The sequence below is a fragment of the Coregonus clupeaformis genome, chromosome 29 (genome assembly GCF_020615455.1).
Source record: "Coregonus clupeaformis isolate EN_2021a chromosome 29, ASM2061545v1, whole genome shotgun sequence".
In the NCBI taxonomy this organism is placed as follows: domain Eukaryota; kingdom Metazoa; phylum Chordata; class Actinopteri; order Salmoniformes; family Salmonidae; genus Coregonus; species Coregonus clupeaformis.
This window is the reverse complement of record NC_059220.1, coordinates 47,782,816-47,806,104: the sequence shown is the minus strand read 5'-3', so window position 1 is coordinate 47,806,104 and position 23,289 is coordinate 47,782,816. Positions and strand designations below refer to the sequence as shown.

At 41.5% G+C, this 23,289-nt stretch overlaps 2 protein-coding genes across 2 annotated transcripts; one reads left to right on the top strand and one right to left on the bottom strand.

Moving 5' to 3' along the window:
* Window positions 1-3,205: 3,205 nt before the first annotated feature.
* Window positions 3,206-8,079, bottom strand: ccdc32 (coiled-coil domain containing 32). Its single transcript, XM_041855607.2, has 4 exons — window positions 7,975-8,079; window positions 7,394-7,660; window positions 6,482-6,635; window positions 3,206-3,952 (listed from the first exon to the last, which is right to left on the bottom strand). The coding sequence occupies exons 2-4, from the start codon at window positions 7,647-7,649 to the stop codon at window positions 3,769-3,771; spliced, it is 594 nt and encodes a 197-aa protein (XP_041711541.2). The 5' UTR covers window positions 7,650-7,660; window positions 7,975-8,079; the 3' UTR covers window positions 3,206-3,768.
* Window positions 8,080-8,180: 101 nt separating this feature from the next.
* On the top strand, window positions 8,181-23,264 carry pcmtl (l-isoaspartyl protein carboxyl methyltransferase, like). The gene is made up of 9 exons (XM_041855606.2): window positions 8,181-8,298; window positions 8,563-8,701; window positions 9,088-9,192; window positions 11,328-11,359; window positions 11,450-11,554; window positions 11,656-11,776; window positions 17,584-17,669; window positions 21,822-21,991; window positions 22,636-23,264. Exons 2-9 carry the CDS (start codon window positions 8,584-8,586, stop codon window positions 22,646-22,648), a joined length of 750 nt encoding a protein of 249 aa, XP_041711540.2. The 5' UTR covers window positions 8,181-8,298; window positions 8,563-8,583; the 3' UTR covers window positions 22,649-23,264.
* Window positions 23,265-23,289: the final 25 nt, after the last annotated feature.

The following is a 23,289-nucleotide window of genomic DNA, read 5'->3' as shown; positions in this document are numbered from 1 at the left end:
CTCAGTACTTTGTTGAAGCACCTTTGTCAGCGATTACAGCTTTGAGTCTTCTTGGGTATGACGCTACAAGCTTGGCACACCTCTGTTTGGGGAGTTTCCCCCCATTCTTCTCTGCAAATCCTCTCAAGCTCTGTCAGGTTGGATGGGGAGCGTCGCTGCACAGCTATTTTCAGGTCTCTCCAAAGATGTTCGATCGGGTTCAGGTCCGCGCTCTGGTATAAGCAATTGTTCTGATCTGATCTGGGCTATTAAATAATATGATTAAATCATTTTCAGATTTGACACGGATAGCCCACAATGTACGTGTATTTAGGTAATTGTTAAACAGATTCTCCAATTGACAATATGTGCAAAACTTAACTTCAAGGATATTCGTCATGTTAGCCTAATCCATTCTCAAAAAGACAGAGCAATATACAGTATCAGATAGGTCCAATAAATAATGAATGGACATGTGGGGAGAACCGAATCATTCATGATTTCATGAATATCAGGACTGTGATATCTCAGAATATGATATCTCAGAATTAATGAATTAAATAATTAATGAATTAAGGGATGGTTGGATGAATGGATGAATGGATGGATTATTGAATGGTAATTGGTATATTATTAGGATCCCCATTAGCTGTTGCTAAAGCAGTAGCTACTCTTCCTGGGGTCCACGCAAAACATGAAACATGACATAAGACAGAACATTAATAGACAAGAACAGCTCAAGGACACAACTACATCACTTTTTTTATACATAAAAAAAGGCTACGTATTTTTATGCATACGTAGCCTACATATCAATACATACACACAAACTATCTAGGTCAAATAGGGGAGAGGTGTTGTGCCCTGAGGTGTTGCTTTATCTGTTTTTTTTTTAAACCAGGTTTGCTGTTCATTTGAGCAATATGAGATGGAAGGGAGTTCCATGCAATAATGGCTCTATATAATACTGTACGCTTTCTTGAATCTGTTCTGGATTTGGGGACTGTGAAAAGACCCCTGATGGCATGTCTGGTGGGGTAAGTGTGTGTGTCAGAGCTGTGTTTAAGTTGACTATGCAAACAATTTGGGATTTTCAACACATTAATGTTTCTTATAAAAATAAGAAGTGATGCAGTCAGTCTCTCCTCAACTCTTAGCCAAGAGAGACTGGCATGCATAGTATTTGTATTAGCACTCTGGTTACAATGAAGGGCAAGATGTGCCGCTCTGTTCTGGGCCAGCTGCAACTTAACTAAGTCTTTCCTTGCAGTACTCGACCACACAACTGGACAATAATCAAGATAAGACAAAACTAGAGCCTGCACGACTTGCTTTTTGGAGTGTGGTGTCAAAAAAGCAGAGCATCTCTTTATTACAGACAGACCTCTCCCCATCTTTACAACCATTGAATCTATATGTTTTGACCATGACAGTCTACAATCTAAGGTAACACCAAGTAATTTTGTTTCCTCAACTTGTTCAACAGCCACATCATTCATTACCAGATTCAGCTGAGGTCTAGAACTTAGGGAATTATTTGTACCAAATACAATGCTCTTAGTTTTAGAGATGTTCACGGCCAGTTTATTACTGGCCACCCATTCCAAAACAGACTGCAACTCTTTGTTAAGGGTTTCAGTGACTTCATTAGCTGTGGTTGCTGATGCGTATATGGTTGAATCTTCAGCATACATGGATACATGCTTTGTTTAATGCCAGTGGCAGGTCATTGGTAAAAATAGAAAAGAGTAGAGGGCCTAGAGAGCTGCCCTGCGGTACACCACACTTTACATGTTTGACATTAGAGAAGCTTCCATTAAAGAAAACCCTCTGAGTTCTATTAGATAGATAGCTCTGAATCCACGATATGGCAGAGGTTGAAAAGCCATAACACATACGTTTTCTCAACAACAGGTTATGGTCAATAATGTCAAAGGCTGCACTGAAATCTAACAGTACAGCTCCCACAATATTCTTATTATAAATTTCTTTCAACCCATCATCAGTCATTTGTGTCAGTGCAGTACATGTTGAATGCCCTTCTCTATAAGCATGCTGAAAGTCTGTTATTAATTTGTTTACAGAGAAATACATTGTATTTGGTGAAACATTTTTTCCCCAACAGTTTGCTAAGAGCTGGCAGCAAGCTGATAGGTCTGCTGTTAGAACCAGTAAAGGCCACTTTACCACTCTTGGGTAGCAAAATGACTGTGGCTTCCCTCCAGGCCTGAGGACAAATACTTTCCTCTAGGCTCAGATTAAAGATATGACAGATAGGAGTGGCTATAGAGTCAGCTACCATCCTCAGTAGCTGTCAATTCCAGGAGGTTTGTCATTATTGATCGATAGCAATCATTTTTCCACCTCTCCCACACTAACTTCACAAAATTCAAACTTGCAATGCTTTTTTTCCATAATTTGTTATTTTTATGCATGAGTACGATGGCTCACTGTTATCTGTTGGCATTTCCTGCCTAAGTTTGCCCACTTTGCCAATGACATAATCATTAAAATAATTGGTAACATCAAATGGTTTTGTGTAAGTGAATGAATAGTTTTAGACCAGTAGCTCTTAAATTGACATACATGTCAAACATTTTAATCAGTTGAAATGCAAATAAGCTGTATAGTGATCTTGTATTAAATCATCTACACAGTCTATAGTTTTAGTTTGGAATAACTGTATTCCAGCATGTTGATCATCTAGTATAAAATGTAATCATTCTATTATGCACAGCATGCACACAACGTCAAAGACAAATAATAATGTTTTAGTCAGCCTTTATTCTCTACTTTCCCTTTGGAAATACATAAGCAGCATTTATATACATTTATTACAAAAATACATTGAATATATTTACCTTTTTTGTAGTTGAATAACTTTAACAGAGATCCAAGAGAGACTCTTCAAAGCAAGTATTGTGAGAAGGCTATCTGCCCAGGGTTATCATCAGTCCCCTCTGTCAATCTGTCTCCCTTTAAGTAGTCCACCTTTTCACTGCTTTACTCGATTCAGGAGCAATCTGGCCGGTGGGGGGGGACCTCTACCACTGAGGTCCAGTTCCATGGCATGGACAGTCTAATGATTTCACCACTGCTGTCTATTAACTGAAGTACACAGTAGGAAATGGATTGAATGTTAAATGTAGCTATACAGTACCATGTATACATGTCCAATGATTAGTGATATTTCTGAACGTGAAAGAAAAAGACATGGGTAGAGAAATACTATTTTTTCTCAAGTTTATTAGCTTTGTTTCAAAAGATTCCTTCATACAAATGAATCTCTCATCATACTTACAGAATCTCAAATATGTAGTACAGTATATCATACACATGGTAATGAACCTAGTACATTTATCATACACATGGCAATGGACATAGTAGCTACATTTATAATGATTTAATCTTAACTATTAATACTCTGGATAGGACTCATATCTTAAAAGCAGTGCCAAAGCTCATTACATTATAGACCATCTCTGGTGCTACATAGTTACATAGTGTAGTAGCCTAACAAAATGCAACTAGTATGGTTTCGGGATATTACCCAACAATGAACTGCATTTTTTATTGACGCATATCATAAAAGTTACATGACAAACAATGGACCGTTGCAGTATTTGCAATGATATGTCATTTAATTATTTCCCATTTTGACAAGACATTAATAAACAGACAAACACACCTAATAACAACAGTTAAAGAAATCACATCATGTTCCTGTCCAGTTATAACACATGATAACATATAAGGGTCCTTGGTAAAATGTCTGAAGTGAACAGGTAGTTATTTCTCCGGTGTGTGACTCTCATCCTCTTCAGGGTTCTGAGTGGCTGCCTCTGGTCCACTCTGTGATTGGTCCGTGGAGTTCTGCTCTCGGCTCAGTGACGGCAGGAGGAGATATTCCAGCTCCTCAGCGCTGATGGCCACTTTCTCAGGTACCAGCCAACGCTTTAGATGCTCCAGGGCACTGTGAAGAACAGATGGAAGTTATCACACATCCTTTCATTACAAAAAGAGGCAAAGTACTGGGCGACTTCAACCTCCCAATGCCTGACTTCAACTCATTTCTTTCCACCACTTTCTTTACCCTCCTTGCCTCTTTTGACATCACCCAGTCCCCTCACACTCACATGGCAGGCAATACGCTTACTAATCTCACTGCAACCCCCCTCCAGGTCTCAGACTGCAAGCCCCCTCCAGGTCTCAGACTGCAACCCCCCTCCAGGTCTCATAACTACTTTGATCTCCCTCTCTCATCCAATCCTACCCACTCAGCCCCTACCCAGATGGTCATGGACTTTCGCAATCTTCACTCCCTCTCCTCTTCTATCCTATCATCTCTCCCTTCTGCTAAATCCTTCTCCCGCCTGTCTACTGACTCTGCCGCGTCGACCCTACTCTCCTCCCTATTTGCCTCATTTGACTCCAACTATCCCCTTTCCTCCCGGCCGGCTCGAACCTCCCCTCCTGCTCCGTGACTGCATGCTTGCAGAACAGCACATTAGCTGAGTGACTGCGTGCTCTAAGAACAGGACTGCGGGCAGCTGAGTGACAATGGAGGAAAAATAAACTTCTGGAGGACTTATCATCCTTCCACTCTACCTTCTCTTCTTCTGTATCCGCTGCTAAAGCCGCTTTCTATCATTCTATTCCAAGCCTCTGCCTCCAACCCTGGGAAACAATTTTCCCACCTTCTCCTCCCTTCTTAATCCTCCACCTACTCCTCCTCCCTGCGGACTACTTTGTCAACCACTTTGAAAAAAAAGTTTGACGACATCCGCTCCTCATTCACTCAGCCTACTGAGTCCACTGGTCCCACTCACACAGAACTACCCTACGCCTTGACCTCTTTCTCCCTCTCTCTCTCTCCAGATGAAATCCTGCGAGTAGTAATGTCCAGTCAACCGACAACCTGCCCACTCCATCCCCTCTTCCTTTCTCCAGACTATCTCCAAAGACCTTCTCCCATTCCTCTCCATCTCATCCCTGACCATTGGCTGCGTCCCCTCTGACTTGAAGATGGCCAGAGTTGCTCCCCTCCTAAAGAAACCAACACTCGACCCCTCTGATGTCACTGCTCTCTGTGTCGTGGAGGCTCTCCGCTCTGCCAAAGCTGACTCTCTCTCCTCTGTTGTTATCCTCCTAGATCTATCCATTGCCTTAGACACTGTGAACCATCTGATCTTCCTCTCCACCATCTCAGGGCTGGGCGTCTCAGGCTCTGCACACTCCTGGATTGCATCCTACCTGGCAGGTCGATCCTACCAGGTGGTGTGGAGAGGATCTGTGTTTGCACCACATGTTCTCATTGCTGGTGTAGGGCTCGGTTCTAGGCCCTTTCCTCTTTTCTCTATACACCATGTCACTCAGCTTCGTCATATCCTCTCATGGTCTCTACTATCACTGCTATGTGGATGACACTCAACTACTTTTCTCATTCCCCCTTTCTGATACCAAGGTAGCAACACGCTTCTCTGCATGCCTTGCAGATATCTCAGCTTGGGTGTCGGCCCACCACCTCAAGCACAACCTCGACAAGACGGAGCGGCTCTTCTTCCTGGGAAAGGCCTGCCCCCTCCAAGACCTCACCATCACGGTTGACAACTCCACGGTGTCCCCCTCCCAGAGAGTAAAGAACCTTGGCGTGACCCTGGACAACATCCAGTCGTTCTCTGCAAACATCAAAGCAGTGACTCGCTCCTGCAGGTTCATGTCTACAACATGTGTAAAGTACAACCTTTCCTCACACAAGAAGCGGTGCTGGGCTCCCGCTTGTGCCATCAAACCCATGCAACTTATCCAGAATGCCACAGCCCATCTGGTGTTCTGGTGTTCAACCTTTGCAAGTTCTCCCATGTCACCCTGCTCCTCCGTACACTCCACTGGCTCCCAGTCGAAGCTCGCATCCACTACAAGACCATGGTGGTTGCCTACGGAGCAGCAAAGGGAACTGCCCCTCCCTACCTTCAGGCTATGCTCAAACCCTACATCCCAACCCGAGCACTCCATTCTGACACCTCTGGTCTCTTGGCCGTCCCACCCCTACGGGAGGTCTGCTCCCACTCAGCCCAGTCAAAGCTCTAATCTGTCTTCCTTCCCATCTCCCGAAAAACGTCTTAAACCCTCCCTCATCAAAGAGTATCTTAAATAAGACATCTCAGTCTTACACCCCCCAAAAAATTAAATAAAATAAATTTCCTACTAGCAGTGACTTTGCTGATCACTTCTTTTTTTGAGGAAGAATATACTTACTACGACTGTGATATGTGGTTGTCTCACCTAGCTATCTTAAGATGAATGCACTTACTGTAAGTCACTCTGGATAAGGGCGTCTGCTAAATGACGTAAATTACTTAAATGTAAAATGTTTATAACAAAACAATCCATGGACCTGTAAGACACTTTATAAGCTCAGCCTCCAAAGCTGTCAAGAGATAGTGGAGAAAGTTAATAGGCCTACTTCTAACAGTACAACAAATTATGCTCTTCAGCTCACCTCTGATCTAGTTCGCCCTCCTGAAAGAGTTCCGAGCTCTGAGCGTCATGCAAGAATCTATCCCAGCATTCTTTTTTGGCCTGAGATAGGGAGCGCAGCATCTCCCTGGAAGTCACCTCAGTACACTGGCCCTTTATTCTCTTCAGACGGTTCTCTGAAAGACAGGATTTATATTCAACTTCAATAGTATGTTAAGAACTATGGGATTAGGATTAATAGAACCTTGATTTCCAGCTTTCTCACAATCATTCCAAATAGCCGAGTGAAAATGAGACTTAGAAGTGTGTTGAAAGAGGAGAATAGGATCAACAGTAAAGTCCCACTGGGCACAGATGTCAATTCAAAGTCTATTCCACGTTGGTTCAACGTAATTTCATTGAAATGACGTGGAAACAACGTTGATTCAACCAGTGTATGCCCAGTGGGATATGCATTCGGATACTTTCATATTAATTCTTCCTCTCTTTCTGGACATAGAATTGATGCATGAGAAGTTTTACACTACTGTTTACATGTATCCAACATCGAGTGGTCCTCTGTAGCTCAGCTGGTAGAGCACGGCGCTTGTAACGCCAAGGTAGTGGGTTCGATCCCCGGGACCACCCATACACAAAAAATGTATGCACGCATGACTGTAAGTCGCTTTGGATAAAAGCGTCTGCTAAATGGCATATTATTATTATTATTATTATCGAAAATGGAAAGAATGCTGACCCTCTAAACTACAGTAAAGCATTGGTGGTGGTCACCAAACCCACAGACAACTGTTTGGTCTGCAAGCTTTTGTTCCACCCTAGTACTTACACAGGCGTTGGAGTTAAAGTCAATGACCAGTGTTGATGGCATCAAAAGGGCCATCGATAAGGGTGGAGGAACACACATGACAGAAGGTCGATATTAGATTGGCTTTACCTAAACTAGCAATGTAGACATCCGAGTCTTCCATAGGTTCCCAGGCGCTGTGAGAGGAGGAACTCGTAGACATGCCATTAGATTGCAGGCCATTGCCAACATGTGAGGGTTGGAATGAATCTGTGAACAGTGTGGCATCATCCCCCCCTTGGCCTTGAGCTTCCTTCTGCACGTCAGGCAGGCTCGAGCAGATCTCTGACCACAGCTCACGGCTGGACCGAGTCTCATGACTCTCGAACTCGTCAATCATCTTCATGCAGATGCAGTCTGTTGAGAAAAGAATGTCAACAACATAGGACAACTCTATGAACGGATAGCTAGCTCAATAATCAATTCAGTGATAACTAGCTTGAGTAATGCGATTAAGTTAGACGGTATACCAATTGCAAGGTGTTGGTAAGCTTTTCGCCAAATTAGAAATTATCTAAACAGCAATGAATGAGAATGTTTCTACGTTATTTGTTAGCTACCAAGTTGCCGCGTTAGCGTTAAATTAATCACATTGTCATTGGAATTAAAAAATTATAGCTAACTGGTAGCTAAACGTCCACGCTGCTAAACGTGTTATCTTGGTGTCTTACCTTCAAATAAAATGTAAAGCAACTAAACCGTATTTTCCAGGCAGTAGGACTTAAACTTGCCAACGTTAGCTAGCTAGCCTACTAGTCTAGCTGGAATCCTAAACAAAATCCAAACACTCCTCCTTTGGCGTGTTTTGAGTGATCTGATTAGATGAGGTAACTGTCTGTCAAGTCATTCTGGGGTTCTATTGGAGCTCATTGGCTTTCAGTTATGTTAACCCAAAATTATTGGTCAGCTATGGTAGTCATGTGTGAGGACCAGGAAGTGTCCTACAACGGAGTCCAAATCTTGAAGATCGATGGTGGTAAATAGCTACTACCAAGGTACGTGTTCATAATTTGGAAAAGCTTTGCTACTCATATTAGTGTTACATGTAGTATTTTATGAGTTATGCAATAGTCGATTGTTTTTATATTCTCTGAAAAGGTAACGTTAGCTATTTGTTATGTAGTTTGTAGCTACTTAGTGAGTGTGACAAATGTTGCTTTGTGAGAACAATGAAGTGTGTCGCGCGCGCGCGGTCGGTCTGAGCATACCTTGCAATGGGGTCTTTGTGTGACAGTGTGTGTTTTTATTGACATTGTCAGGGAGCTCCACCAGTGTAGGAGATGCAAGCAGTGTTCAGACTGGCAGTATTGGCAGTCCCTATGGGTGTGCTGCTGTCAAGAACCATGGCATGGATGTCCACTGGAAAGACACACCCAGAACTTATCAACCGCCTGAGAGGTATGAGAGACTGATCTCAGTCCTGGGCTGCGTTCAGCAGGACACAACATTGTGGAATGTTCAGATGTAAACATGTTACATTGACCTGTGGTTCTCAACCTTTTTTGGTTACTGTACCACCCTCATGTGCATTTTACCAGTAAGCCTATGGTCTCGAGTCTTCTCAAGTACCCCCTTGGGATAGGCCAAGTACCCACAGGGGTACTACCCCTGGTTGAGAACTACTGATGTAGACCAAATATGCCCCTCTGGCATATAGAGCAGGAAACACACTATTGCAAGGTGCAAACATTATTTTTTTGCTGTTGAATATTGATGCCCATATCCTGCTAAAAAGCCACTGTGTTCAATAATTGTCTTTGAAAATGGCCTCCTTTACTCCAAAGAACATGGGGTTATCCGCAGTGATCGGGTGTTTGACGCCATGCTTGCCACCGACCGAGGGATCTACTCCAGAGACTACCCGTATGCTGACTCTCCTCAGTCCATAGGTACAGTGCCTAGTGAAAGTCTACACATCTAATATATATATATATATATATATATATATTTAAACTAAGATGTCTTGATTGCGTTTGTCTTCACACCCCAGAGTTAATACGATACTTGGTGGAAGCACCTTTGGCAGCCATTACAGCTGTGAATCATTTTGAATTCGATTCTACCAACTTTGCACAACTCTTAGGGCAAGATACTGTATATCCATTGTTTTTGTAAAAATTGCTCAAGCTCAGTAAATTTGGTTGAGAGTTATTGATGGACAGCAATATTTAAACCTTCTCTCTGATTTTCAAGCAGATTTAAGTCATGACTGAGATTGGAACATTCAGGAACACAACATCTGTTAGAAAGCCATTCTGGTGTGTCTTTGGCATTGAAATGTGTGTAATTGTCCCGCTGAAAATTAAAATGCTATTCCAGGGTTAGGTATTAAGAAGACTGAGGCAGGGTTTCCTCTAACTTTTTTATCTGGGCTTTGATCCATTCATATTTCAAGCATACCAATAACATGATGCTGCCACCACAATACTTCAAAATACAGAGGATCAACAACATTGTGTTCACTCCACATTACTGGCCTGTATGACAAAGTAAAAAGAAGGAAGCCTTTGTTAATAAATAAAAAATCCACTCTAAATCCTTCATTCAATTTGCAACAAGGCCATTAAGTAATACTGCAAGACAACACTGCAATTTTGTAAGTATTGTGGTGGTAACATCATGTTATGGGTATGCTGGAAGTTTTGTCATGTTCAAAATAAATATGAAAGGAGCAAATCTCAGGTAAAAGGTACAAGGGAAATCTGCCTCAGTCTTCTGAAAACCTAACCCTGGGATAGTTAAATTTTTTAGCGGGACAATTACAAAACATGTAATGCCAAAGACACACCAGAATGGATTTCCAAGAGGTGTTGAGTGTTCCTGAGAGTTCCAGTCTCAGTCTTGACTTAATTTAGCTTGAAAGAGAATAGGCTTATAATATTGCTGTCCATCAATGATTCCCAACCAAATTTACTGGGCTTGAGCAATTTTGACGAAAACAATGGATATACACTGAGTGAACAAAACATTAAGAACACCTTCCTTATATTGAGTTGCTTCAATATTAGAAATATTAGGAATTACTTCAGGGTAATTTACATAGGTTATAGGACTTCATAAATCTTTTTTTTGTTTTGTTCATTGATCTGCATTATATACAGAGTATACCTAATATTGAGTTGCACCCCCACTTTTGCCCTCAGAACAGCCTCAATTCGTTAGGGTATGAACTCTACAAGTTGTTGAAAGCGTTCTACAGGGATGCTGGCCCATGTTGCTTCCCACAGTTGGGTCAAGTTGGCTGGATAATCCTTTGTGTGGTGGACCATTCTTGATACACATGGAAAACTGTTGAGCATGAAAAATCCAGCAGCATTGCAGTTCTTGACACAAACCGGAGCGCCTGGCACCTACTATCATACCCCGTTCAAAGGCACTTAAATATTTTGTCTTGCCCATTCACCCTCTGAATGGCACTATACAAAATCCATGTCTCGATTGTCTCAAGGCTTAAAAATCCTTCTTTAACCTGTCAACTCCCCTTTCATCTACACTGATTGAAGTGGATTTAACAAGTGACATCAATAAGGGATCATAGCTTTCACCTGGTCAGTCTATGTCATGTAAAGAGCAGGTGTTCTTAATGTTTTGTACACTCAGTGTATGTTGACCTAAGCGTTGTGCAAAGTTGGTAGAATCTTATTCAAAATGATTTACAGCTGTAATGGCTGCCAAAGGTGCTTCCACCAAGTATTAACTCTGGGGTGTGAAGACATACACAATCAAGACATCTTAGCTTTTTTTAAATAATTTTTTATTGTATAGTTATATTTTTGATAATTTCTCTTTCATTTTGAAAATGTGAAGTAGGTTGTGTAGATCTGTAGGAAAAAATCTAATATATTCACTTTTTAGATTACATTTTAAGGCAGAAAATGTGAAGACTGTGCAAGGGGTGTGTAGACTTTCACTAGCGACTATACATTCTGACTAGCATACAAACTTGTACAAAGTAGCATAATTGACAGTTGAATAGATGACTATCACTACATACAGTACATAATGATCTCCTTTGTTTTCATAGGATTCAAGGCAACAATCAGTGCTCCACACATGGTAAGTGTTTCAGTATAGAACTTGTAATTTTCTAAGTAGGAAAGATAATGACACAATGCTCAATATGGATGCTGTCTGGTGTTTATTCAGCATGCACATGCCCTAGAGGTGCTAAGTGACAAGCTAATGGATGGGGCATCTGCATTGGATGTGGGATCAGGAAGTGGCTATCTCACAGCGTGCTTTGCGAGGATGGTAAGTTCCAGAATCGATTTGTATCAGTATGAGTTCATACTTTACAATAATCATATTTGTGATATTTCCTCATAGTAATTTGCTTCTCTTTCCCTTTGTAGGTAGGGCCGACAGGGAAAGTAGTAGGGATTGAACACATAGATGAGCTGGTCCAAACCTCTGTGAGGAACGTCCAGGCTGACGACCCCGAGCTGCTCTCTTCAGGGCGTATCAGACTTGTCGGTAAGTCCGGTGACTGAAAGGCTATGTATTCAGCTCTATGTTCAGACAACATACAATGCAAATTATAGGTCATGTTTTTTGTTAAACAAATAATGAAAGATGTAAAGGTTGAGTTGGCAAACCATATTTAGTCATCATGAGACACTATATGTTTGTATTGGTGTCTGATAAATCTAAGATTTCTCAGTGGTGTCATTCCCTATGGGATTAGTGACCATTCAATAATTTATTGCACAAGAAAGGCTCAGAAAATGCTCTAACTGCCGCAACATAATAACTGTTAGGTGTCTGAAACATTATAGCAAAGATGCATTTATTGATTACTTGAATAAAGTAAATTGGGACCCGGTACTTACATGTCTAAATATGGATAAAGCATGGGACTGTTTCAACAACTGTTTCTTAAGCATTGTGGATATAGTGGCTCCATGGAAAACCATAGGAATTAAAACAAAGAACTGAACCTTGGATGAATCAGGAAATCCTTGAGGCCGTTAAATCAAGGAATACTGCATTTCTAGAATATAACAGAACCAAAGAGGAAGATGCTTTCACTAGACACAGAACCCTAAGGAACAAAGCTAGTCAGATAGTCAGATACTTAGTGTACTGAAGATGCCAAAAATTCATATTTTAAAACAAAATTGGTGAGAATAGGCATAATCCTAGGATGTTGTGGCAGTCCCTGAAACAGTAGGGATATAGAAATAAACAGAAAACGAATAGCAAAAGCTTGGGTAGTGAGGTCAATGGAGAGGTCACGTTTGACAAGGAAGTGGCAGCTGACAATCTCAATACCGTTTTCACAACAGTTTCCTCAAATTTGGTTGAGAAGCTACCCGGTTGTACTGGAGTGTATGGTAGGGTCAGGTCCTAGGCTATTACTCCAAGATGGGTGTACAAGCTGATGCCTTTTCCTATTTTCGCATTTCTCAGGCTGAAGTTGTCAAGAGAACTAAACTGCTCTAAAGCTACAGGCCTCAACAATATCCCTGCCAGGTTTTTAAGAGGTTCCCACGGATACGAAACTTGCTAGAGTGATCCCTGTCTACAAGAAGGGCAGCAAAACAGACAAGTGCAACCTGTATCTATTTTGAGTGTGCTGTCTAAAGTGCTGGAAAAATTTTTTTATGAACAGATAGAGGAATATACTAGTAAGAATAATATTTTATACGAACTACAGTCTGGTTTTTAAAAGTCCCACTCCACTGACACGTCTATTGTTTTTAACTGACTTTATCAGGAAAGAAGTTGACCAGGGAAATTTCTGTGGAATGGTAATGCTAGATCTGCAGAAGGCATTTGACATGGTTGTTCATATTATCATGCTCTATAAGTTTAAAAGCCTTTGGTTTTAAGAGCAGGGCCACTGACTGGGTTACATCCTATTTAATAGGTAGAGACCAAATGATGGATGTTAATGGAAAACATTATATTGCAAAGGGGATTAGCTGTGGGGTGCCACAGGGGAGGACCTTGGCACACTTCTCTTCCTACTGTACATTAACGATATGAAATCAGCCTGCTCTTGTAATTCGTTTTTGTATGCTGATGACTCTGCTCTACTGATGTCCCATAAGAACAAAGCCTCAGTAGAAGAGATCCTTAGTGCGGCGTTATCCAATATCACTAAATGGCTTTCAGATAACAAACTTTCTCTGCATCTTGGAAAAACAGAATCCATCTTATTTGGTTCCAGAGTAAAGCTTGCAAGGCCCCCTAGTTTTAGTGGCAAAGCAACTCAGTGGTTACACCAAAAACCTCAGTCAGCTAGCTTGGGTGTGAATTGGATAGGTACAGTTGAAGTCGGAGGTTTACATACACCTTAGCCAATTACATTTAATCCTAGTAAAAAATCCCTGTTTTAGGTCAGTTAGGATCACTACTTTACTATTATTCTGACATTTCACATTCTTAAAATAGAGAGAATGATTTATTTAAGCTTTTATTTCTTTCATCACATTCCCAGTGGGTCAGAAGTTTACATACACTCAATTAGTATTTGGTAGCATTGCCTTTAAATTGTTTAACTTGGGTCAAATGTTTCGGGTAGCCTTCCAGAAAGCTTCCCACAATAAGTTGGGTGAATTTTGGCCCCTTCCTCCTGACAGAGCTGGTGTAACTGAGTCAGGTTTGTAGGCCTCCTTGCTCGCACACGCTTTTTCAGTTCTGCCCACACATTTTCTATAAGATTGAGGTCAGGGCTTTGTGATGGCCACTCCAATACCTTGACTTTGTTGTCCTTAAGCCATTTTGCCACAACTTTGGAAGTATGCTTGGGGGTCATTGTCCATTTGGAAGATCCATTTGCAACCAAGCTTTAACTTCCTGACTGATGTCTTGAGATGTTGCTTCAATATATCCACATAATTTTCCTCCCTCATGATGCCATCTATTTTGTGAAGTGCAACAATCCCTCCTGCAGCAAAGCACCCCCACAGCATGATGCTGCCACCCCCGTGCTTCACGGTTGGGATGGTGTTCTTCGGCTTGCAAGCCTTCCCCTTTTTCCTCCAAAAATAACGATGGTCATTATGGCCAAACAGTTCTATTTTTGTTTCATCAGACCAGAGGACAATTCTCCAAAAAGTAAGATCTTTGTCTCCATGTGCAGTTGCAAACCATAGTCTGGCTTTTTTATGGCGGTTTTGAAGCAGTAGCTTCTTCCTTGCTGAGCGGCCTTTCAGGTTATGTCGATATAGGACTCGTTTTACTGTGGATATACAGTGGGGAGAACAAGTATTTGATACACTGCCGATTTTGCAGGTTTTCCTACTTACAAAGCATGTAGAGGTCTGTAATTTTTATCATAGGTACACTTCAACTGTGAGAGACGGAATCTAAAAATCCAGAAAATCACATTGTATGATTTTTGCATTTTATTGGATGAAATAAGTATTTGATCACCTACCAACCAGTAAGAATTCCGGCTCTCACAGACCTGTTAGTTTTTCTTTAAGAATCCCTCCTGTTCTCCACTCATTACCTGTATTAACTGCACCTGTTTGAACTCGTTACCTGTATAAAAGACACCTGTCCACACACTCAATCAAACAGACTCCAACCTCTTCACAATGGCCAAGACCAGAGAGCTGTGTAAGGACATAAAATTGTAGACCTGCACAAGGCTGGGATGGGCTACAGGACAATAGGCAAGCAGCTTGGTGAGAAGGCAACAACTGTTGGCGCAATTATTAGAAAATGGAAGAAGTTCAAGATGACGGTCAATCATCCTCGGTCTGGGGCTCCATGCAAGATCTCACCTCGTGGGGCATCAATGATCATAAGGAAGGTGAGGGATCAGCCCAGAACTACCGTTAGGACCTGGTCAATGACCTGAAGAGAGCTGGAACCACAGTCTCAAAGAAAACCATTAGTAACACACTATGCCGTCATGGATTAAAATCCTGCAGCGCACGCAAGGTCCCCCTGCTCAAGCCAGCGCATGTCCAGGCCCGTCTGAAGTTTGCCAATGACCATCTGGATGATCCAGAGGAGGAATGGGAGAAGGTCATGTGGTCTGATGAGAGAAAAATATAGCTTTTTGGTCTAAACTCCACTCGCCATGTTTGGAGGAAGAAGAAGGATGAGTACAACCCCAAGAACACCATCCCAACCGTGAAGCATGGAGGTGGAAACATCATTCTTTGGGGATGCTTTTCTGCAAAGGGGACAGGACGACTGCACCGTATTGAGGGGAGGATGGATGGGGCCATGTATCGCGAGATCTTGGCCAACAACCTCCTTCCCTCAGTAAGAGCATTGAAGATGGGTCGTGGCTGGGTCTTCTAGCATGACAACGACCCGAAACACACAGCCAGGGCAACTAAGGAGTGGCTCCGTAAGAAGCATCTCAATGTCCTGGAGTGGCCTAGCCAGTCTCCAGACCTGAACCCAATAGAAAATCTTTGGAGGGAGCTGAAAGTCCGTATTGCCCAGCGACAGCCCCGAAACCTGAAGGATCTGGAGAAGGTCTGTATGTAGGAGTGGGCCAAAATCCCTGCTGCAGTGTGTGCAAACCTGGTCAAGACCTACAGGAAACATATGATCTCTGTAATTGCAAACAAAGGTTTCTGTACCAAATATTAAGTTCTGCTTTTCTGATGTATCAAATACTTATGTCATGCAATAAAATGCAAATTAATTACTTAAAAATCATACAATGTGATTTTCTGGATTTTTGTTTTAGATTCCGTCTCTCACGGTTGAAGTGTACCTATGATAAAAATTACAGACCTCTACATGCTTTGTAAGTAGGAAAACCTGCAAAATCGGCAGTGTATCAAATACTTGTTCTCCCCACTGTAGATACTTTTGTACCTGTTTCCTCCAGCATCTTCACAAAGTCGTTTGCTGTTGTTCTGGGATTGCTTTGCACTTTTCGCACCAAAGTACGTTCATCTCTAGGAGACAGAACACGTCTCCTTCCTGAGCGGTATGACGGCTGTGTGGTCCCATGGTGTTTATACTTGCGTACTATTGTATGTACAGATGACCGTGGTACCTTCAGGCGTTTGGAAATTGCTCCCAAGGATGAACCAGACTTGTGGAGGTCTACAATTTTTTTCCTGAGGTCTTGCCTGATTTATTTTGATTTTCCCATGATGTCAAGCAAAGAGGCACTGAGTTTGAAGGTAGGCCTTGAAATACATCCACAGGTACACCTCCAATTGACTCAAATTATGTCAATTAGCCTATCAGAAGCTTCTAAAGCCATGACATCATTTTCTGGAATTTTCCAAGCTGTTTAAAGGCACAGTCAACTTAGTGTATGTAAACTTCTGACCCACTGGAATTGTGATACAGTGAATTATAAGTGAAATAATCTGTCTGTAAACAATTGTTGGAAAAATTACTTGTGTCATGCACAAAGTAGATGTCCTAACCGACTTGCCAAAACTATAGTTTGTTAACAAGACATTTGTGGAGTGGTTGAAAAACGAGTTTTAATTTGTTTTAAGTGTATGTAAACGTCCGACTTCAACTGTACCTGACTGGTGAGCCCTAAAGGTTTTAACAAAGATAAACCAAAAAATTAAATTCCTAGCTCGGACCTCAAAATATCTTGATAGTGGCACCCTAAAGACTCTGGCAGGTGCGCTACTTCAGTGTCACTTTGATTATGCGTGGACATCATGGTTCACCAGCATCCCTAAACATCTAAAGATCATGTTAACTACAGACCAGCCAAAACAAGCTGGTGAGAGTTGTACTTAAACTCCCCCCTCGTACTCATCTGGAGGTCAAACGTTTTAATTATCTAGGCTGGCTATCTGTAGAGAAAAGGGTCATATTAAATCAACTTGGTCGGGTCCATAGAATTATTACTGACTCAGCCCCAAGGTACCTATCGAATAATTTTACTTATATTAGAGATGTCCACCAATACAACACCAGAGCCAGAGACTCTGATATTGTCTTTTTAAATTTAAATGTCTGGTAAGAACACCTTTTTATATACCGGCACTGTTGAGTGGAACAACCTTCCACAGCAACTCAAAGCCATGCTGACCATAACTCTATTTAAAAAGAATGTCAAAAGCTGGCTAATGATCAAGCAATATAAAAAATACATATCTGTGTAATGCTCTAGGCTATGACAATGTCATCCTGTCCTTTGTTTTGTTATGTGTTACCAAAGTATGCCTAGTAAAGGACCACAATGAAAATACATTTTCAAACTTTGTTGTGTCATCCTCTGATGCATTATCCACGTGTGATTTGTATTGTGTTTTAAATTGTCAAATACATTCTCTCTTCTCTCCAAACACCAAAACAATGTTTGATAATATTCATGTTTTTCTCAGTCGGAGATGGACGGTTAGGCTACCCTGATGGAGCCCCATATGATGCCATTCACGTAGGGGCAGCCGCGCCTACGCTCCCTACAGCTGTAAGGACTTGGCCGATCTATAACTTTCAAGCCAGTGTTTTTATTTGACTGACGACTTGAATTTATCATCAGTAATAGATGCGGTAAAGAGGTCAGTTGAACTTTAGCGAAAACAATGGAATTGCCATGGTAACGCGTGGGGTTTCCTCATTGCCCCCAAGTTAAATTAGCCTACATATAGGCTATTGTTTATGTGTATTTCACACTATGCTGAGGTAAAAATGTCAGTATATAGGGCCTCCCGAGTGGCGCAGTGATCTAAGGCACTGCATCGCAGTGTTGCGGCGTCACTACAGCCTGGGGTTCGATCCCAGGCTTTGTCATTACCGGCCGTGACCGGGAGTCCCATAGGGTGGCGCACAATTGGCCCAGCTTTGTCCGGGTTAGGTGAAGGTTTTACTTGGCTCATCGCTCTCTAGCAACTCCTTGTGGCGAGCCGGGCACCTGCAGGCTGACTTCGGTCGTCAGTTGAACAGTGTTTCCTCCGACACATTGGTGCAGCTGGCTTACGGGTTAAGCGGGCAGGTGTTTAGAAGCGCAGTTTGGTGGGTCATGTTTCGGAGGACTCAACCTTCGCCTCTCCCGAGCCCGTTGGGGAGTTGCAGCGATGAGACAAGATTGTTATCACGAAATTGGGGAGAAAAAGGGGTAAAAAAATCAAATATCTCATAATGCCTGTAGGGATGTCAACCCCAATACGTGTTCATGTCATCATCACCAATCAACTGCATTACAGTTAAAAACGACTTTGTCTACCACACGATTTCTGTATGCTAGCTATGCTAACCAGCTTATACAAACGGGAGTTAGCATTTAGCCATGGTATGCAGAGAAAACAGCCAAATATATCCAAATCTGACTTACATTGTCTTCAGAAAATTTTATTGTGTTACAAAGTGGGATCAAAATGGATTTAATGATAATTTTTTGTCACCCATCTACACACAATACCCCATAATGACAAAGTGAAAACATGGTTTTAGATATTTTTGCAAATGTATTGAAAATGAAATACAGAAATATCTAATTTACATAGTATTCACACCCCTGAGTCAATACTTTGTAGAAGCACCTTTGGCAGTGATTACAGCTGTGAGTCGTTCTGGATATTCCACACCTGGATTGTGCAGCATTTACTAATTTATTATTTTCAAAATTCTTCAAGCTCTGTCAAATTGGTTGTTGATCATTGCTAAACAACCATTTTCAGATTTGGCCTTGTGTTTTAGGTTATTGTCCTGCTGAAAGTGGAATTCTGGTGAAAACCAGACTGAACCAGGTTTTCCACTAGGATTTTGCCTGTGCTTAGCATTCCGTTTTATTTTTAACCAGAAAAATTCCCCAGTTATTAACGATTACAAGGATACACATAACATGATGCAGCCACCACTATGCTTGAAAATATGGAGAGGTACTCAGTAATGTTGTATTGAATTTGCCTCAAACATAACACTTTGTATTCAGGACATAAAGTTAATTGCTTTGCCAAATTTTTTGCAGTATTATTTCAGTGCCTTGTCGCAAACAAGATGCATGTTTTAGAATATTTTTATTCTGTACAGGCTTCCTTCTTTTCACTCTGTCAATTAGGTTAGTATTGTGGAGTAACTACAATGTTGTTAATCCCTCCTCAGTTTTCTCCTATCACAGCCATTAAACTCACGGTGAAATCCCAGAGCGGTTTCCTTTCTCTCCGGCAAATGAGTTAGGAAGGATGCCTGTATCTTTGTAGTGGCTGGGTGTATTGATACACCATCCAAAGCCTAATTAATAACTTCACCATGCTCAAAGGGATATTCAGTGTCTGTGTTTTTTTTAATATATTTTTGGTGATCTACCAATCTTTGCGAGGCATTAGAAAACATCCCTAGTCTTTGTGGTTGAATCTGTGTTTTAAATTCACTGCTCATGTTAAAAAGTATTATTGCACACAGAGTGAGCCCATGCAACTTATTATGTGACTTGTTAAGCACATTTTTACTCCTAAACTTATTTAGGCTTGCCATGACAAAGAGGTTGAATACTTATTGACTCAAGACAATTAATTTGTAAAAATTTCAACAACAAAAAACATAATTCTACTTTGACATTATGGGGTATTGTGTGTAAGCCAATGACAAAGAAATCTAAATTGAATACATTTTAAATTCTGTCTAACACAACAAAATGTGGAAAAAGTCAAGGGTTGTGAATACTTTTTGAAGGCACTATAAGTAACCACATTGTGGACCTGTTACAATACATATATCATGACGGATTTGATGAATATCCACTTTGTTAGATCAGATTTATTGGCACACATTCAATCTGGTCAGTTCCATTGACTCCTTTACCGCATCTATATCGGAACGTCATTAAGGCCATTATGTTAGAGCATTATTACAACATTATGGGCATTATGTTAGAGCATTATTACACCATTAAATGCATTATGATGTCAAAGCATTACTACATCATTAATGGCATTAGGATTTCAGAGCAATTAAAATCATTATGGGAATTACAGTGGGGGAAAAAAGTATTTAGTCAGCCACCAATTGTGCAAGTTCTCCCACTTAAAAAGATGAGAGAGGCCTGTAATTTTCATCATAGGTACACGTCAACTATGACAGACAAATTGAGGGAAAAATCCAGAAAATCACATTTGTAGGATTTTTAATGAATTTATTTGCAAATTATGGTGGAAAATAAGTATTTGGTCACCTACAAACAAGCAAGATTTCTGGCTCTCACAGACCTGTAACTTCTTCTTTAAGAGGCTCCTCTGTCCTCCACTCGTTACCTGTATTAATGGCACCTGTTTGAACTTGTTATCAGTATAAAAGACACCTGTCCACAACCTCAAACAGTCACACTCCAAACTCCACTATGGCCAAGACCAAAGAGCTGTCAAAGGACACCAGAAACAAAATTGTAGACCTGCACCAGGCTGGGAAGACTGAATCTGCAATAGGTAAGCAGCTTGGTTTGAAGAAATCAACTGTGGGAGCAATTATTAGGAAATGGAAGACATACAAGACCACTGATAATCTCCCTCGATCTGGGGCTCCACGCAAGATCTCACCCCGTGGGGTCAAAATGATCACAAGAACGGTGAGCAAAAATCACAGAACCACACGGGGGGACCTAGTGAATGACCTGCAGAGAGCTGGGACCAAAGTAACAAAGCCTACCATCAGTAACACACTACGCCGCCAGGGACTCAAATCCTGCAGTGCCAGAAGTGTCCCCCTGCTTAAGCCAGTACATGTCCAGGCCCGTCTGAAGTTTGCTAGAGTGCATTTGGATGATCCAGAAGAGGATTGGGAGAATGTCATATGGTCAGATGAATCCAAAATATAACTTTTTGGTAAAAACTCAACTCGTCGTGTTTGGAGGACAAAGAATGCTGAGTTGCATCCAAAGAACACCATACCTACTGTGAAGCATGGGGGTGGAAACATCATGCTTTGGGGCTGTTTTTCTGCAAAGGGACCAGGACGACTGATCCGTGTAAAGGAAAGAATGAATGGGGCCATGTATCGTGAGATTTTGAGTGAAAACCTCCTTCCATCAGCAAGGGCATTGAAGATTAAACGTGGCTGGGTCTTTCAGCATGACAATGATCCCAAACACACCGCCCGGGCAACGAAGGAGTGGCTTCGTAAGCAGCATTTCAAGGACCTGGAGTGGCCTAGCCAGTCTCCAGATCTCAACCCCATAGAAAATCTTTGGAGGGAGTTGAAAGTCCGTGTTGCCCAGCGACAGCCCCAAAACATCACTGCTCTAGAGGAGATCTGCATGGAGGAATGGGCCAAAATACCAGCAACAGTGTGTGAAAACCTTGTGAAGACTTACAGAAAACGTTTGACCTGTGTGATTTTCTGGAGAGAAAAAAATGCTCATTTTGTCTGTCATAGTTGACGTGTACCTATGATGAAAATTACAGGCCTCTCTCATCTTTTTAAGTGGGAGAACTTGCACAATTGGTGGCTGACTAAATACTTTTTTCCCCCACTGTATATCAGAGCATTATAACATCATTAACATATTTTTTACAACATTGTCTTTTCACAAGGGAGGTAAAGTAAATGTGTGCATTTTTCATGCTCAAGATAATTACTTCAAAACCTGTGATATGGCATTCTCATCATTTATGCCTTCATTACACAGCTCCTGGATCAGTTGAAGCCTGGTGGAAGGCTGGTCTTGCCTGTTGGTCCTGATGGGGGAAGCCAGGTCCTAGAACAGTACGATCGCCAGAGTGACGGCACCTTCATCAGGAAAGCCCTAATGGGTGTGATCTATGTTCCTTTGACTGACAAGCGACGCCAATGGCCTGGGTACGTATACAGACTGACCAGTTGAAAGCTATGATCCTTTATTGATGTCACTTGTTAAATCCACTACAATCAGTGATGAAGGGGAGTTGACAGGTTAAATAAGGATTTTTTAGCCTTGAGACAATTGAGACATGGATTGTGTGAGTGCCATTCAGAGGGTGAATGGGCAAGACAAAATATTTAAGTGCCGGTTTGTGTCAAGAACAGCAACGGTGCTGGGTTTTTCACGCTGAACAGTTTCCCATGTGTATCAAGAATGGTCCACCACCCAAAGGACGTCCAGCCAACTTGACACAACTGTGGGAAGCATTGGAGTCAACATGGGCCAGCATCCCTGTGGAACGCTTTCGACACCTCGTAGAGTTCATGCGTCGACGAATTGAGGCTGTTCTGATGGCAAAGGGAGGGGGGTGCAACTCAATATTAGGAAGGTGTTCAAATGTTTGGTATACACAGCGTATATAATGCAGATCAATGAGCAAAACAAACAAAATATTTTAAGTCCTAAAACCTATACTTTGTATGTAAATTACCCTGAAGTCAGTTTGTCACCATGACCTGCTATCATGACCTTACCTTAGTTCATCATCCCACATCTAGAATTATTTCTCCTGAGAGATGCTGTTCTGTGTTTCTCTTTCCAGAGGTGAGCTCTGACTGCCATATGGTGTGGTTGCCCCTGCAGGAGATGGCGCTGGTGCTGCAGCTCTTGTGTTCCCTAGATCGCCATATGTCTGCAGCCTAGCAACACGTCCTATGTGCTTATTGACTAAAACTGGACCGCAGATGACAGTTGTCCCAGGGGGTTGAAGAGGGTTGCCAAGGGCTTTTGGATTAATGAGTCTGTCTGTGGTTACAGTCGTTCATTTAAGTGTACCCGTTTTGTACATGGAGGAGTTGCATTCAGAACATCAACACAATGTTTATGTTCCTCACAGATGTCTGGCTGAAAGGTTGGCTTATTTATTATAAGGTTACATAAAATATACATATGATGTAATTTTACAAAGATGCAACACTCATACAAATTAAGTGATTGGGCTTCATCAACCAACATGAAGATTAGATGTCTTGATAAAAGTGAACAAATTAATGTCTGACGTGAATCCAAGTAAACATAGTGACCTAAATGACCACAATTACTCTGTCTTAGCAACAGAAAAACAACCCGTTTTACATAGCGATGAGAATACATGTACTTTATTTTGAAAAAATTATTGAAATGATTATACAGAAATGCCATACCCTATTAATAAAAACATTGTATTGAAAATGCTTGTTTGTGTGTAAATGTATGG